This window comes from Tiliqua scincoides, chromosome 1, assembly GCF_035046505.1.
Source record: "Tiliqua scincoides isolate rTilSci1 chromosome 1, rTilSci1.hap2, whole genome shotgun sequence".
In the NCBI taxonomy this organism is placed as follows: Eukaryota; Metazoa; Chordata; class Lepidosauria; order Squamata; family Scincidae; genus Tiliqua; species Tiliqua scincoides.
The window spans coordinates 223249962-223268782 of NC_089821.1; the positions used below are offsets into that span (position 1 = coordinate 223249962).

The 18821-nt window shown below is 41.9% G+C and overlaps 1 protein-coding gene across 1 annotated transcript in view; it reads right to left on the bottom strand.

Annotated features, from left to right (window-relative positions):
- PDE10A (phosphodiesterase 10A) overlaps positions 1-18821 on the bottom strand; it is a 147073-nt gene that overhangs the window by 27136 nt on the left and 101116 nt on the right. The window contains exons 11-15 of the mRNA XM_066611361.1: positions 15191-15333; positions 10222-10314; positions 8811-8997; positions 7706-7848; positions 586-669 (exon numbers count right to left, since the gene is read on the bottom strand). Of these exons, the coding sequence (XP_066467458.1) occupies positions 586-669; positions 7706-7848; positions 8811-8997; positions 10222-10314; positions 15191-15333 (650 nt within the window). The remainder of the gene's footprint in view (positions 1-585; positions 670-7705; positions 7849-8810; positions 8998-10221; positions 10315-15190; positions 15334-18821) is intronic.

Genomic DNA, 18821 nt, shown 5'->3' on the forward strand with positions numbered 1-18821 from the left:
GAATTCCTAGCTGCACATATTCAATATGCTGCTCAAGATATGCAAGGAAGTAAGGACAACTGCAGCATTAAGATACAGGAACATAATCAGAATGTCAAGGCCTTTGGGTTCACTATCTCTCTGCAATCTCTTTTTCTCTGACTATCTTTAGATTTCATTCCCCTTTGAGAAAATATGATTTCTTTAATCCTCTAGCATAAACAGCATTGAGATGTTCAAGCTGCAGAGCTATTTCCCCTATCCTCACTGGCACTAGATTCTAGAGATACTTCTATATACTTTGTAGTAAAAAATCTGTGAGCAGCTAACAAAGATTGGATCAAGAGCTAAAGCAGATACTTTGGTTCTGCTAGCTATAGTCAATAGCCCTAAAAATGGAAAATATATCAATGCAACGATCATTTATTTGCACTGGATGAATTATCTTGTATGAATTGTCACTACTGCATAAAAAGAAAGTTACTTTTAAAAGAAACAAGGATCATAAATTAGTGTTTCATACAGACAAGTTATTTCACTATAATAAAATGAAACAATGATTATAATAAAAATTAAAGCTATAGATATAAAATAATGGATTCATACCAGCCTGCCCCACAACATTGATGGATCATACGGATAAAAATGGCCGGCCACAAATCTTCATAAGGAGTGATATCAAAGTGGAATCTATTACAAAGAAAGTATACAATTAATAGAATCAGACACCTGGGAGTACACTAATTCTTATGAATACATATAGGTAAAAGCTTTGTGCTCTAGAATCTCATGTTACAAATTAACTCCAATTCCATCAATCAATAAAATGCTGATATTTACTTGATTCAGGTCAAATTCTTGCCACTTCCCTTTCTCAGGATACTACCCAAAGTCATTTTGCAAAATATTTTAGATACTGTCTTCAGCAGAAGCAACAATTCACTTAAGAACTCGAAGGGCCAGATCAATTAACACTCCCTATACTGTCTTGAATACCAATGACACGGTGTGCCTATATTTTATTCTTTCTTTTCTGTGTCATGTTCCCCCAATCTACACACACAAGTGAATACTATAAGATTGATGGGGGAGGGAGCAGACTCTGATCTACGTTTTGTTATCCTCCCTGAATGCTTCCCATCTTTCCACTGAGTCACCTCTCTTTCACCCATCATCATATTTGGCCCAGAACAATACCCACCATCCTTACAAATACAGTTTTCAGTTTTGTTCCATTCATGCCTTTTACTATGAGGATGCCATTTAAATCCAGGTGAGCATTCTCTTGCAGTTCTCAACTGATCATAAACAGCAAGGGTTGCCAGAACTAATTGCCAGAACTTTGAAGGGTCTACCTCCTAAACACAAATACCTAATATATACAAATACCTAATATACCTCCTAATATATGAACACCCTTGTGGAACAACCTAAGAAGCAAGATATACAAGCAAAAACTTGTAGCAACTTCCCAAATTTTTGAAAAATTACACTGTGGGATATGAGAGACAACTCTTTGGAAAAGACAGATTGCTTACCTGTAGCTATAGTTCTTCAAGTAGTCTTCTGTGCAGACATGTGTAGTTGAGTTCTGAGCATGCACAAAGCTGACCCTGGAAACTTCCATAGTTTTGTTGAGAGTCCTGCTCTTGAGCTTGATTGGGAGATCCCCACGAAGGATTGCAAGCCTCAAGGACAAGAAGAATGCCCAATCCCTGTTTCTTTGAGGATCACCCCCAGTTCAAAATATCTATTTATAGAGAAGTCCAACTGATGCAGCCAGTCTTAGAATTTGAAACCAGACCTGCAGAGGGGATGGTCAGATGGGTCATAAATCTGCACAGAAGACACTTGAAGAATGATAGTTACATGTAAGCATGTAACTTCTTAATAGGCTCTGTGCAGTCACACACGCAGTGAAGATTAGCTCATTTTACCCCCTTGTCTTAAGATGGGTACATGTCAATTATGAGATGATATTCTACAGCAGTGCTACTCAAAGTGCCAGTCCTTGAGCTATTGGGTGCAGGTCCACGGCAAATTTCCAGGAAAGAAACAACAGTATAATTTAAAAATTGCTTGCTCCATACCCATATCAGTCATGTTCTCATTGTTCTTATTCACAATTTTCCGCTCTTTTAGAATCAAATCTATGTGTTTCTGCCAGGAAGTTCTTGAAATTCCTCACTTTATCACTCATACTTTTGATGGTACCAGTCTCTATGACACTGGAAACAAATTGTTCATTTGCCACTTCAGATATTCTATAGCACAGCCCATCCAAAGGTAATTGGCTCTTGACCTCATGACAAGGCACAGCACTTGATGAATACTGACGGTGTTGACCACGTTGTTTCTCTATAGAGCTCTATGAGCAGTACATCTCTCAAACTAGTAGCAGAGGAGGCAACCACTGTGATAGTGAGCTCTTAAGCAGTTAGGAAAATCCTTTGCTTGTCAGTAAGCCAGAGAATCAAACTTGGTTACCCAGTGGACCAAATACTGGGTGGAAATATTTCTGCCTTAACAGGAACCCTGCCTATTGTCTGCCCAGAATGGTACAGTTCTATCTATAAAGAAAGAGAACACTTAACATCTAATGTGATTGAAGCTGGGCTTTTAAAGAAGATCAACAGCATCAGGTTCTGGTTGATGTGGATTGCTGAATCCATCTTAGACTGGCAATATCCAGTCTCCATAGACATTCATTCAAGCCACTTGCCCATGAGCTTGTCCACTGGACAAAGGCAAACTCTGTAACAGAAACATAACTATAACAGAGATTTGATCTGAAGGTGCATGTTGGATAGCCCCTTGAAGAACCTTCTGACTAGAAGGTGTGAGAAGATAAGGGTATTGTTGTCTGCTGCATGGAAGGCAAAGATGGTGGTAAAATGAACTAATAGGGAAGAGTCTGCTACACCTGTCACTGAAAACATTTTCTTGCATACTTTTTTTTTTACTAGTTTGAGGAGGGACAGCAGCACTAGGTTGAAGACATCTCCCAGTACAAAATTATAAACAGGGTCACGTGTTCTACTGGACATTGATATTGAGAGAAAATGCCATCCTAATAATATTTGCATTATCTGTGTCCAGGTCATTCATGGGAGAATGTGCCTTCTCGGTCTCCACCTCAAGGTGTAGTGAAAGCTTAGAGAAGCAACAGCGAGTTAGATGTTTCTGGCTCCAAGTCTTGTTGTACCACCAACTCCAAAGAGATGAGAACCGGGGCTGTTCTTCTGGCAAAAGTAAAGGCAGAGCTGACATAAACCATCAGAAATAGAGGCAGTGCCACTGTCAATTGCAGCATCATGATGGATACTGGAACTAGTACTGATATCTGTGAAGACTGGAGAAGGAGGTATCATGGCAGGTGGCAATGACACAGTACATCAGGATGTGGGTAATCTCCCACCAGGCAGATGAGAGGAAGAGTTCCTGGTTCTTCCTAATCTGCCTGAAGAACTTCCAATGGGTACAGGAGTTCACGTCTCTCGCCCGAGCACAGTTCTTGTGGCTGTCTGTGGATTAGAGCTTTGCCACACAGCAGCAACTCTTTTAAAAACTGACCCTGCTTACCATATGACAAGCTGGGATTTATTAACTAATAATGAAGGTTAGTGTTTTGCAAGACTAACACATGCACACACGAACACACAAGTTATTGAAGAAATAAAGACTGGTTTTGTTTTCCAAGGGATGAGGGACAGAGTGTTTCTACACACTGCTGTCTCAGTGGCAGTTGTAAAGGTTCAAGGAGGTTACGTGTTGTTCCTGTACTTGAAGCACACGACTTTGCATGGGGTTCACCCACTGAACCATGGGACAGAATGCAGAAAAAGCTTGGGAAGCTTCCAAGGTAGGTTCTGTGCATGCACAGAATTTTGTATGTCTGCACAGAAACCACAAAGAAGGACATGCCTATTTGTAGAATAAAGAAAGATGATAATGACTTCTTGATTATGACAAATTTAATCACTGCCTGACTGGTAATGAACTTTGTAAAGCAAAATAAAATAATCCAAGCATTTTATATTGTATTATATTGCATTTTATATGGCAAAGATATATGCTTTTGAAGTCACTATTCATAATCTCATGTTGAAGTTCAGAATGACAGAGTTGCTAGCCTTTTTATTATTAATTGCCCCTGCATCATACCTGCTTGCAGCAGGTGTTTTATTTCCCTTTCACTGAATTCATTAAAATACATGGGTGCATTGGAAACATTGTATTGCACAGCAGATATGTTACATCTGGAAGTAGTTGTTCTGTTTATACAAATGATTAAATGAATCCGTACCATCATGACAACCATGGTGACTATCCAGTTTCAAATTACACATATGGTCATACACTTGATATGACATTCCAACAGTCTCAGAGTAGGGGAGGGATCAATGGTTCCTTTGTCATGGACAGATCACTACCTAATGAGAGTTAGAATGGCAGAGACTTTTAACCTCTTCAGGGCTAAGAAAAATTTTCCTGGCAACATTTTCAGATTTTCCTTCTGACACATCCAGCACCTCTGTTGAAATTCTGTGCAAATTCAGGAACATGGCAATGACCTAAGCCAGTGATTCTCAAACTTTGAGGGAGCTTTACTCCCTCAGTAAGTCTTTATGGGGAAGGGGCAAGGGCAGCAACACGACCCCCAGGATCGCGCTGCTCAGGGGGGGGTGAGGCAGGGTGCTTGTGACCTACTTTCAGAAGGCAGGGCTACAGCAGGCTGCAGGAGGTGCGGGGAGCCCTGCGAAGCCCTGCACAGCGCTCCCCAGAGCTTGGAACTTTCACTGAAAGAGACACAAAGCGCCTCCTGCAAAATAAAAGTGCTTTGCGCCCACTTTCAGGGAAAGTTCCAAGCCTTGGGGAGCGCTGTGCAGGGCTGCGCAGGGCTCCCCGCACCTTCTGCAGCCTGCTGCCTTCTGAAAGTAAGTCACAAGCACCCCCTCCGTCCCCCCAAATGGATGCAATCCTGGGGATCGCTTCCCTGCCTCTTCCCTTCCCCTGCCCCTTAAAGGGACGGGGGAACCTTTACACGAACTGGTGGGTCGCGACCCACCAATTTGAGAACCACTGACCTAAGCAGTTTATACTGGGGCTGGCAGACTTCAGGCTTGCAAAATCTACCTAGTTTTTTTTTTTTACTAGAACCCTGATGTCCACTAACTGGACCTGGGTGCAAAATTTGGGCTAGAAGTTGGGGGCAGGGAGACAGATGGTGACTTGGAGCAGTCAATTATTTGATGTATCTCATGAACCATAAATTGGCATAACCTAAACACTCAAGTATAAATCTGTGTCTGAATTAGTTACTATGGGTAAAAGTTTCTAAGATAAAACTCTAAAACTAGCCAGCAGAGCTGCACAAAGACTTGGTTAAAGATAAACAATTCACAATCATATTTTACAGATTCGGATCACTGAAGATACAAGATAAACAATTAGCACAAAGCCAGTCAGAGTATAGATTTTTTTCCTTGTAATTTTACTTGCTACTTGCTAAATTATTTATCAGAAAACTTTGCCAAAATATTGCAAATCACCAAGAAATCCAGTAGATCTCATTCGTGACTTGCCTGCCACTCATATACATGATTGCTAACCCCTGCTAACTGGGTAAGAGGCACTTTTTCAAGTGGGTGCTCCTCTTTTTAGCAAGGGGAGAGTAACTTGCCCTCCTCACCCCAGCAGTGTCTTTTCTAGTGGCTGTCTGCTAGTTTTCTTTTGCATCTTTTTAGATTGTGAGCTCTTTTGGGACAGGGAGCCATTAGTTGTTTGATTTTCTCTGTAAACCACTTTGTAAACTTTCCGTTGAAAATTGGTATATAAATACTGTTGTTGTTGCTCCTACTGCCCTCCTTCTTAATTAGAAACTGCAACTCCCTGATACACTAGAGAACAGGCTAAAGAAAAAGCAAGTGGGATGATGGCAAGAACAGAAGTGAAGGAAGATTCAGGATAACTGGATGAGCCCCTTTTTAAAGCTTTACTCTGTGGCAGTGATGGAACTGAAAATAAATTACTTCTCTGCCACCACTGCATCCACACTGTAGTTGCAGGGCTATTTGAGGTAGTGCCTATTGACATGACGCTTGAAGGTATGCAGTTGTATGCTATCTATCTTGGCTAATAAAAGCTAACCAAGGAGGGTAGTCAGTTGTGTTTACAGTGGTGAATACTTCATTAGGAAAGGGAGAAGCTGCCTTGGAGAAGGCAGTTGTGAAAACATTCCTGAAGAAAACCTTTCAGGTTCCATATCGGAGCAGCCAGAGCATTTCAGCTGCGTCAAATACACCAGGTCCACTACCCCACAAGTATGCACCCCTGTTTTAAAAATAAGACATCTTTTTTTGCTATAGGTGCCTCTTTATTGCCCACCCAGGTGCTTAGAGAAGCACCCAGGTGGATAGTACAACAAGATGTGGTGATCTAGGGCCCTCCCTTTCCACTTACTTTCAGCTCCAGAATCGCCTTTTCCTGCTTGCGCCGTCTGGTTCTGTTGAAGCTCATCCTGTTAGCTTCAACAGGACCTAGCAGAAAAGCAGGAAGTAAGAGGAAGTATGTTTTTTGGGGGGGAAGGGGTATTTCCTCCATAACCATCAGACCTTCTGCATGGGCAAGAAAGACAAGGAGGAAGAGTTGAGCTATGTTTCTCTGATTGCTTACTGTTTACTGCTGCTTCTTGCAGCTCTGCCACTGCAATAACTTGCAATAACTTGCAGCCATGGTTCTGGAGGAAGAGACTGGCTGTCACTGCTCTGATCTTCTTCCAACTGACTCTCAGTGAGCAAGAAGAAGACTGAAGAGCCTACCGAAGCAGCCTAGTGGGTGGTGGGCTGGAGGGGGAAGCAGGCAGACACAGGATGCAGAACATCTTTCAATTGTTCCCCAAAATTCACCATTCGAAGCAAATGCTTCCATCAGCCTCATGGTTAGGCTGACCCTGGTTTCATATGATCTTTCTCACTATCAGTTGGTCTGAACTCTTTTGTTTTTGAGCATAGTGATAGCACAACTCTACACTTCCCTGAAAGACAGAATTGTCTTGATCCATTTCAAACTAGTTTTGAGCCTGGTTTGGGAACTGAAATTGCTTTGGTGAATCTGGTGATGATCTTCTCCAGGGGAGATACAGAGAAAGCACTAATTTTACTGGATCATTCAGTGGCTTTTGAATGTAATATCACAATCGTATCCTTCATAATCACATATAGATTGGAGTTGAGGACACAGTACACTTTTACAAAGAGAGTTGATTCTCTAATATATGGTGTTGAAAGGCTTCTGCTCATTGCCAATGTTTGACAGTGGATATCTTTGAAAAGCTTCTCCTCCCCCCTCCCCCTGATTTCATGTCTGGGCTACAAATAAAACCACAGAATACTTACACTGGAGGAAAAGTGAAGAAGATTATTAGGAAAGTAACTCGGGGAAATGAAGTGAGGCTCTTAAAGGCATGTGGTACTACAATTCAGTTGAGTGCCCTAATCCATTCCCGTTTCCCCAAGCATCCAGTCATACTGAAATAATTCATAAGAAGTGACAATGTGACTAGCAAACCTATTGTGTGAATCAACTCTTACAGAGAAAGAAGTGGAATGAGTAAGGTAGGTCATATGACTTTAATGATTCTTTGATAAACTGCAACTCCTACATTGGCAGGGGTTGTGAGGAATAATTTATTTCTATGACAAAAATAGATTGCATAAAAACTTACAGTTCAATTTCTTTGCAGAGGTGTGATGGGAGTGTGCAGTCCATGAGCTTTTGCCATTCTTCTTCTGTACAAACACTGTGATAAGAAAGTTTCTCCATAGTTACACGGTAAATACATTCTGAATGCCGAATTTTGTGGTACATCTAAAATAAAATATAGTTTTATTTAAGGCAGCTATTTTCACCAAGGTAATACATTTTTTTTTCTTAAGCTAAAAACTGACATGTATGAACAACTATCATTTGAAGGTGCTCTTCTGGGAGGACTAGAAACACTTTTCTAATTTTAATCAAAAATATAACCATACAGAGCACAAGCCTATGTATGTCTACTCAGAAGTTCCATTGTGTTCAGTGGTGACTGCTTCCATGAAAGTGGGTATAGGATTGAATCTTACAGTTTCACTGAAGACACAAAATTAATTTTTGTCATTTACATACATAAGAGTTATTCTTGTCAATTATTACAACTAGCTTGGTTAAACACATTAAAATACTTGCAAAATGAAAACATCCCAAGTGGCTAATAGGAATGTTAATGATTAATAGTAATAAAATATTTTCAAAATGAATTGATTTTGTTTTGCTTCACTTTGCTATCATGCAGCACAATCCTATCTTGAGCAGGAACAGGCAGGCCAGGAGGTTTGTGCTGTATCCAGTGTGAGATAGGGCTCCAAAAGTGGCTCAGTCGGAGGCAAGGGGAAACTCTTCCCCTTACCCCTGGGCAAGCCGCCCCATGGGTCTCCTCAGACTTGTGCCACCTCCTGAGGAGCTGGTTGGGATCCGACATAACAGCCAGATCCCAGCCCCACCTCCTGCTCCCCACCCACCTGCCCACGGGACTGCCCTCCACCCACCCTTCCCCTGTCCCAGAACACCTCCTGCCCGCCTCCTCCTCGCCCACCCCAGAGCCTTGCGTCGGCCTAGCTTGGCCAACATAAGGCTTGCTCCACAAGCCGCCACTGAGGCTAGATGCAGCTCACCTCCATGTGCTGGCACAGCTTGCTCCCAAGGAGGCGCAAACGTGCTTTACGGCATGTTTGCAACCCTCCTAGGGTCCTAATGCAAGGTTAGGATTGCGCCCTTTGCAGAGTAACACTTACGTTTGCACAGTGTAAGGCTAAAGCACAAAAGACTGCAAACATTTTAAAGTTGTTCTCATCCGTTTTAGAGAAGGCACTTCCACTTAGTTTGTTCACCATCTGTACAACGCCTATTACACTTCCTCGGCTCACAATAGGCATGCATAAAATGTTTCTAGTGGTGTACCCTGTGTAGAGATCCACCTCTCTGGAAAGTCGAAGGGGGGAAAAAAGGAAGAAAATCAATCAAAAGAGCTTCATTCCATAAGCTTTAACATGAGACTAAGAATAGCACTTAGCATAGATATATCACTTTTAGAGTGTTCAAATTCTTTGAACTTCATACATATTGTGTTGTAATCATTATGACATCTCTGTGAAGTCAAAACTCTGGTTTGCCAGAGGCCTCCTAGTGAGTTAATGGCAGAAGCAAGATTTGAAACAGGGATCTCCAGATTAACACATACACTTCGCTGCTATGCTACTCTAGCTCTCCAAACGATTCAAAGTTTCAGAATGGGAATGTGCAGGCAAAGCTGCCCCAGTTTGCAGGGATGGCTTGCAGGGATGCCGCAGGCATAAAAAACTGCTGAATGAATGCAGATAAGAGATTCCAATATGGTGAAACAAATAAATTGCTTTTTTCATGTGGGGAATTGTTTCTGCCTAAATACCTGAACTCATTGGACAGATAAGGATTCAAAAGAAAGAGACAAGGATCAACTGAGGAGTCTAACACTAAAACAGGAGTCAGATGCAATGTACCTGGGCTCAAAGCCGATGGGCATACTTGTTTCATTAGGTACATATTACAAAGAACTGCACATATAAAATCATATGAAATATGCAAATTCTAATATTCAGCAACGTGCTGGTATCTTTTTTATTTTCAAGTAACCAAGTAAACTCATAGAAACAGTTAAAGAGAGGGCTCTTCAACTGATAAAAACCATTTTAATGTAGAACTACAAATTTCTCCTGAACATTCCACTTATAAGAATTACTATGTTATTATTGGGCTGTGAAGAACAATAGTTCTATTTTCTAGACAATGTTATGTCTAGCTGTGATGCTTAAGGAGCAACAATTCAACCAGTTAGATAAATTTCAGTCATTTTCTAAAAATATAAACTGCACTGAAAAGTCATCAGTCCAAAATCACATTAGTATAACCCTGTGGTTCTTAAACTGTGACCTGTGGCTGCCTGGAGAACCATGGAAGCCAACCTAGAGAGCTGTGGAATCTTCTTGAAAAACCCATTGCCCTATATAATGTATAGGATTGTATCCCTAATGGAGAGTTGCAGCTAATGGCCCAGTGGACCAAGACAGCCAACAGTCAAAATAGTTTAGGAACCACTGGTATAATACAATAACAGAAATTACAATATTCACTTTTTTGCTTTGCAGTCCTAGCTAAAACAATTCTTACCTGTTAAAACGTGGATCTGCATAGGCATCAGGAATGTTGAGAACTTCACCTGTTCTTGCTACCTGACCAGCAATTCCTTTTTCAATAGAAAATCTGTATATAATATAAAGAGAAATGCACATATTAAAATAATGTTTCAAGGCAGAAAAACAACTCATCCCAGACAATTGCTTTAGTTCTGTCTTCCAGGAGTTGGGAACTTACCCAATACTGAATGACTTCCTGCCTATTGGGGGGGGGGGGGCGGGGGCGGGAATGAATAGCTTGTGATGACAAACCTTCAAAGGTCATTACCGATAAGATTATATACTAGACTACTGCACATGAATGCAATTAATATCATGGGGAGAAATTATGAAAGACAGTAAGGAGTCAGCTAATAATTTGGCTGAATGGATGCAAGCTGTGTAAGTGGAAGACCACCCTACCCTCCACTGCCTTGCTCCTCCATTCTTCAATCAGGATGCTATCTCCATAGCTGCAAGAAGAATTTGGTCTGTGTCACTGTGAAGAGGATGAAAACCCCTCTCATGTAGTCCTCTCATGTAGTCATTCAGCACCTGGTTCTGCCTCTTGACTAGATGGGAGGGGACATCTCCAGTGATATTGAATGTCCTCCTGAATGCCTTCCTTTCTTCAAAGATCAATTTTCCAAACAAGAATCTAGTATTTGAATAGACTCTTATAATGACAGCTTTTGTTATTCCCATATCTGCTCCTGCGTCTGTGACTACCACCACTGTTTTGCACGCAGCTGCAAAGCAGAGCACCTTCTTGTTATCAGTGTTTCTGGGAACAAGTATGCAATTTCACACTCCCTTTCTCCTTCAGCCACAAGGAGGAACGAGACAGTCGTTGTTTGGCAGTAACTACTGTAGATATTTGCCTATAAGGCGAGCAATTTCTGCAAATAAATCAAGCGCAGATAATCTCCTCACCTTATCTGTGAGGTCACTTGGGGATCAGAGCTGTTCAGAGGAATTGAAGAAATGTAGATGAGATTGACAGGTGCTTGAGTATATGGGAATACATTAGCTTATTTCCAAAGAAATACACTAAAATGAAGTGGGATAATGATGAGTTGCTTGTTATATTCTCTTTCACCTACTATAAAACACAGGTAAGTTTAACTGTGCAACCCATGTATGTCTACTCAGAAGCAATTCCCACTGTATTCAATGGGACTTACTTCCAGGTAGATATGCATAGGATTGCAGTTTAAGAGTACAATTTTGAGGGTACTTCCTAGGGAGTCCAATGAACTCAATGGTTTTTACTTGTAAGTAAGAGTGTTCAGAACCAAACAGCATCTTGCTTTTCATTCAGAATGGTTAACTGTAGACTGATTCAGGCTGAATATTTTTCTATGGAGGAAAAATACACATATATGCTATACTAGAATGGAAACTGTACATGGAAAATTATGTGAGATGAAATTTAAGCATTGCGCATCTTGCACAATCTTACCTACAAGGGAATGAGTGAGGGTTGGAACGTCTGAATTTGAAAACAGGGTGCAGGCTTTTCGTCAAATGAGACAGGCAAAGTACTTTCTTGGTTACTGGCACAAACTGGAGTTCCAAATTTGAAGTCTAAACTGTGTGTGATGTTGGCAATTCTCATCACATGTAAAATTGAAAAGGGGGTGCTATATAAAGCATCAAAGAGAAGCCCAGGCAAGTGATACTAAACCCGCCAGAAAAGCAGTTGGTCCTCTGGATGGTGAGGGAAGGAAAGGGGAGATAAAAGGAGACTTAGAGATGGCAGAGAAATTAAATTAGTTCTTTGCATCTGTCTTCACAGCAGAAGACCTCGGGCAGATACCGCTGCCCGAACAGCCCCTCCTGACCAAGGAATTAAGTGAGATAGAGGTTGAAAGAGAAGATGTTTCAGACCTCATTGATAAACTAAAGATCAATAAGTAACTGGGCCTGGATGGCATCCACCCAAGAGTTATTAAGGAATTAAAGAATGAAGTTGCTGATCAACTGACTAAAATATGCAACTTGTCCCTCAAAACGCCACGGTGCCAGAGGATTGGAGGATAGCAAATGTCATACTAATCTTTAAAAAGGGAAAGAGGGGGGACCCGGGAAACTATAGGCCGGTCAACCTAACATCTATACCGGGTAAGATGGTGGAATGCCTCATCAAAGATAGGATCTCAAAACACATAGACAAACAGGCCTTGCTGAGGGAGAGTCAGCATGGCTTCTGTAAGGGTAAGTCTTGCCTCACCAACCTTTTAGAATTCTTTGAAAAGGTCAACAGGCATGTGGATGCGGGAAAACCCGTAGACATTATATAGCTGGACTTTCAGAAGGCGTTTGACACGGTCCCTCACCAAAGGCTACTGAAAAAACTCCACAGTCAGGGGATTAGAGGGCAGGTCCTCTCCTGGATTGAGACCTGGTTGAAGACCAGGAAACAGAGAGTGGGTGTCAACAGGCAATTTTCACAATGGAGAGAGGTGAAAAGTAGTGTGCCCCAAGGATCTGTCCTGGGACCGGTGCTTTTCAACCTCTTCATAAATGACCTGGAGACAGGGAAGAGCAGTGAGGTGGCTAAGTTTGCAGACGACACCAAACTTTTCCGAGTGGTGAAGACCAGACGTGATTGTGAGGAGCTCCAGAAAGATCTCTCCAGACTGGCAGAATGGGCAGCAAAATGGCAGACGCATTTCAATGTCAGTAAGTGTAAAGTCATGCACATTGGAGCAAAAAATCAAAACTTCACATATAGGCTAATGGGTTCTGAGCTGTCTGTGACAGATCAGGAGAGAGATCTTGGGGTAATGCTGGACAACTCGATGAAAGCGTTGACTCAATGTGCGGCAGCAGTAAAGAAGGCCAATTCAATGCTTGGGATCATTAGAAAAGGTATTGAGAAGAAAACGGCTAATATTATAATGCCGCTGTACAAATCGATGGTAAGGCCACACCTGGAGTATTGCATCCAGTTCTGGTCGCCACATCTCAAAAAGTATATAGTGGAAATGGAAAAGGTGCAAAAGAGAGCAACTAAGATGATTACTGGGCTGGGGCACTTTCCTTATGAGAAAAGGCTACGGCGTTTGGGCCTCTTCAGCCTAGAAAAGAGACGCCTGAGGGGGGACATGATTGAGACATACAAAATTATGCATGGGAAGGAGAAAGTGGATAGAGAAATGCTCTTTACACTCTCACATAACACCAGAACCAGGGGACATCCACTAAAATTGAGTGTTCGGAGGGTTAGGACAGACAAAAGAAAATATTTCTTTACTCAGCGTGTGGTCGGTCTGTGGAACTCCTTGCTGCAGGATATGGTGACGGCATCTGGCCTGGATGCCTTTAAAAGGGGATTGGACAAGTTTCTGGAGGAAAAATCCATTATGGGTTACAAGCCATGATGTGTATGTGCAACCTCCTGAATTTAGAAATGGGCTATGTCAGAATGCCAGATGCAAGGGAGGGAACCAGGATAAGGTCTCTTGATATCTGGTGTGCTCCCTGGGGCATTTGGTGGGCCGCTGTGAGATACAGGAAGCTGGACTAGATGGGCCTATGGCCTGATCCAGTGGGGCTGTTCTTATGTTCTCTCCCCACTTCCCTCAGCTAGACTGTGATAATGCAAAGGGGGAAGCATTCAGCACCTGTCTGCGCACAACTGTTGCACTTTAAAGACTATACTCTAACTCCCATTTTACAAGCAATTGAGAGAAATCTACATTTAAACACATGGGACTGCCACTTCCTTGTGTATTTTGGCTAAAGGTAATGATCTCGGAAGCACTTCAAGGTTGAAATTCTAAAATAGATACAGCTGCGCAGACTAATTCTATCAGAGCAGATGCTAAACTACACATACGCAGTGAAAGTTTCGACCAAATCATCTCCTCATATGGCTTACTTCAGGGACAGTCTATGTAAGGCCCTCAGACCAGTGGTTTTCAAACTCTCAGGGTTTGAACCGCAGTAAGTCTTGGTGGGGGCGGGAGGAGGTAGCAACGCAATCCCCAGGATCGTGTCGCTAATGGGGCTACGGGGACTGGGATGCACTCACCAGCTCTTGCAGCAGCTGTCCTGGGGTGCAGGAAGCCCTGTGCAAGCGTCTGCAGGGCTTGTCAGGCTTCTAAAAGTGGAAGTGGAGTGATCATGCTCCACCTCTGCAAAACCAGAAGTGGAGTGTGATCGCTCCACTTTCACTTTTGTGACCTGGGGAGCCCTGCAGATGCTCGCGGGCTGCTGCAGGGACTGTTGTGTGCATCCCAGTCCCCGCAGCCCCATTAGCGACACGATCCTGTGGATTGCATCGCTGTCAACTCCCTGCCTCCTCACTGCCCCAGCCCCTTAAGGGGGCAAAGGCAAGGGCCTTAAGGCTGGGGTGTTCCAACGTCCCAGTTTGAAAACCACTGCCCTCAGACCATAAGCTTTTTCTCTGGTTTGCACAGCTGCGGCGTAAGACAGAACAACTGGCCTACAACTGAGTTAAGGGAAAAGAGGGGAAAATTGTGGTAGCCAAGAGATGGTTCATGGAGTTTAAATATCAGCAAAAGTGTAGATTTGTTTGTTCTATATGCCAATAAAGGATTCTATATCTATTGGCAAAAGTGTCCCACAATCACCTTTGAGTTGTTCATTATAGTCATTACATCTTTGTCCAAACATTTCACCTCAAGACTAACATTTAGCAAACAAATTCCAATATCTGACAAACTAAAAAAACAGAATTTACTTCAATACTATGATCTTTATTTGCCTTGGAGCAACACTGGAAAGTCCCACACACGTTTTCTAAAAAAACCATCTCTAGAAACTGATATTTTCAGCTGTGGTCATACTGTAGTAATTTCTTTCCCAAAATGTTATCTTCTGGAGGCAGATCTTAGTGGGAACTATACCAACTGAGTGACAAGAATTGTCAAAGTATCTACTAATATGCAGCGAAACCGGGTAACAATATTTGCTCTTAAGAATAGTTCACTTACCTTATTTCTTTTGTCTTCCTGAAGACAGGCTTCCCTTCCTTTTCCTCCCCAATGTCAAATAGGTCTGAATACAGCTCTTTGTTCTTGTGGTCCACCTGGAATAGTGCACAGCGGTCTGCATTCACCAGGTTTTTTGCATATATCTAGAGTCAAAGAACAAAGATAGGATTAATCAAAGTGGTCTCTATAGTGTCCTGAGTTTTAGTATTCCTCCAACCTGCAGAAGAAGAAGATTGGAGTTGATAGTTTAAGAGAAGGTATGGGTGCATGGAGGTTAACCAAGGGGGCTTTTGATCTAAAAATGTTCTTATTTTTTGAAAAACAAAATGCACTGAAGTTCTTGGAGGATAGTAGTGATGGAATTTAACTTCACCATGGCTTTATTTTTAATCAGATCTAATGTAGGCCATTTGAGTGATATTACTAATAATATCGTAGTTTTTGTTTAATCATTCCTGTTTTAACATGGTTTGTCCAGAAGTTCAAAAAGTATACTAAGCATACAATGTAGTTCATTCTTGCTTAGCTGGGGAGTGGGGAGTGACTGAAACAAAATACCTTACAAAACCCTGTAATTATTAACTATTATTATTATTAACATTATTATTAATTATAACATTATAATTATTAACATTATTATTAGTAATTGCATCTTTAATCACAAACTGACTGCAATCAAGTGAAATCACAGCACCTCCTTTCTCACACATACATGCACAAAGACATGAAACTTCATGCCACACATACCACAGCATGCCACATAAAAACTGCAGTTCACCACATGTAAACGTGCATAGAATACAGCAGCACATCACACGCAAATACTGCAATATACAGCACAAACACAAGACACTATGCATAAATGTAACATCAGATACATGTCATAAGCAAATATCATACGCAACAGCATGAAACAAAGACTGACACTGCAGCATGCCACACACCAATACATGTAGCAGCATCCCTTCCTGATGAGGTTTAGGGTCCAATCCTATCCAATTTTCCAGTGCTGATGCAAAATGCCAAAATTGCATTTGCTGCATCCTGCATTGGGGGTGGTAGCAGTTATAAAGGCTTAATCAAGAAAAGGGAACATTCATTCCCTTACCTCAGGGCTGCATTGGTGCTGAAGTTAACCCCTGCTAATTAACCCCTGCTAATTGGGTAAGAGGCACTTTTTCAAATGGGTGCTCCTTTTTTTTAGCAGGGGGAGAGTAACTGGCCCACCTCACCCCAGCACTGTCTGTTCTAGTGGCTGTCTGCTGGTATTCATTTGCATCTTTTTAGATTGTGAGCCCTTTTGGGACAGGGAGCCATTTAATTATTTGATTTTTCTCTGTAAACCGCTTTGTGAACTTTTAGTTGAAAAGCGGTATATAAATACTGTTAATAATGTTAATAATAAGTTGGATTGGGCCCTTGAACTTACAGTGATGGTAGTGGGCCTATTAAGATTGTATGCCCTGGAGAATGAATTCTTAAGAGCTCCACAGGGAGTTTTAAAGTAGTATGATGCAACTCAGTGGGATATGGAGATGACTTGGGGCCCAATCCTATCCAACTTTCCAGTGCTGATGCATCCTCAGTGCAGCCCCGAGGTAAGCGAACAAACATTTCCTTAACTTGAAGAGGCCTCCATGACTTTCCCCCCACAGCAGGATGCAGCGCCTGCCCCATTGGCACAGCTACATCAGTGCTAGAAATTTGGATAGGATATAGCCCTCAGTTTTCAGACAACTCCTAAGTACTCTCTTCTGTTCTCTCTCTAAATTGGGAGTGTGATGACATAGAGACTGCTGGAACCAAAAAACTAACAGCAAATCTGACCAAACACAGGTTAAGAGTTCACTACTGAGCCTACTTAAAAGGGATGGAGGCAAAGAAACAATACTTTGCCACTACTGTATCCTTGAAGTACTATCCAATGGAGTTGCTCCAAATAATTCATGGTCTGCTCCACCTTGGCCTGCAGCATGATGTGAAAGAGCCCTCACAGCTGCCTGCTGTGATTTTATTTACTAAACACTTTGAAGATGAAATCTCTGGTCCCTGCTTCAAACCAGACACTACCAAATCTTCAGAATGATGTATAGATGTATCCAAATGAACTATCTGCTCTTATTTTGTTGGATGAATTTCAGTTACTGGATGCTGAGGATGATGATAAGGTGCTTGGTGGGGTGCTGCTGACCACATGCTTGCTTAACCCTTGCACTTCATCGTATAACATCTGACAGGAGCCAACTGACCAACTCCATGCAGAAGGTAATTGATGCCTGTTAGGCAAGACCCTGGCCACCTTGAAAGAAATGTGAGACACATCTTAAAGAAATTCTCCTTGGACCTCAAGGTTTGTAAATGACTATTGGCTTGTCAGATGTATCTGTTTTTGGGTAAGGTGTCTGAGTGGGTGATTGTCACGCAACTCCAGGAACTTTTGATGAGACTCATTATCTGGTTTTGGGTCTGTTTTCAGCACAGATACTATCTTTATCACCCCAATGGATGGTTTATGCCAGGAGCAATCTGACTCTGTTTATACTGCTGGAGCTTCTGATATTGTCCAATCATGACATCTTTCTGGATGGTTGTTTTGTTGGGAGATGGGGGCATCATACTTTAGTGATTCTGCTCCAGTATGAATGGCCAATTCTAGAAGGTAGTGCTGGGAGGCTTCTGCTTGACTATGTGGCACCTTTGCTACAAGTCCCACAGGGTTTAATTCTGTCTCCCATGTTGTATAATATCTACATGAAACCTTTGGGTGAACTCATTAAGGGATCTGAACTGAAGCACCTACTCAGATGACACCTACTCAGATGATAATTTTGGGTCTCTCCACCACTTGAGAATTAGATATGTGGTGACTAAAGAGGACCTTCTCAGCTATGGTTCAGGACATGGAATGGTCCATGGACATGGAATACACTGCCCAGAGAAGCATACCTGGCACCAATTGTTGATGTCTTTTCAGTATCGTGCAAATATATTTTTTAAAATTTGTGTAAGCATTCCAGCATGTTTGAAAGCTGGTTTTAGTGTTGTTATGTGGTTGATATGATTTTAATGTTTTTGCTGCTGTGTTTGTGATTTTATTATGTTGTTTTATAAGATTTTACAACACTGAACTGACCTGAAGTTTCACGCTTCTGCAATTCTCCCAATGGGAATGCAAAAGAGCCTAGCAGCAACCCAGCTTATTTTGCTATAGCACTACACAAATAATATTCTTATTTCAGGATAAGCTGATGATTATGCATTTTATATGAGTGAAATATGCCATGATATGCTCATATTTGAAAAAGAAACATATCCAGTAGGCCCTTTGTTCCCAGACCCCTGAGGATACTGAAACTCGTGGAGTGTATCTGTGGATCTGGATTACAGAGGATCTCCAGATGTGACTAGAAGTGCCTTCCGGTTGCATTCAGAGGTATTCTAAGGCCCAGAGAGGTCATACATGTCCTCCCTGGGCCTCAGAAGGTCTCCCGGACATGATTGGAAGGTGCTTCTGGTCACACCTTGGAGGTCAGGTGGGACCCTTCACTGCAGGTTTGGAGCCTGCAGTGAGTCAAATGCAGGTTCCAAACCTACAGATAAAAGAGCCCACCTGTCTTCCCTTTTTTTCCCC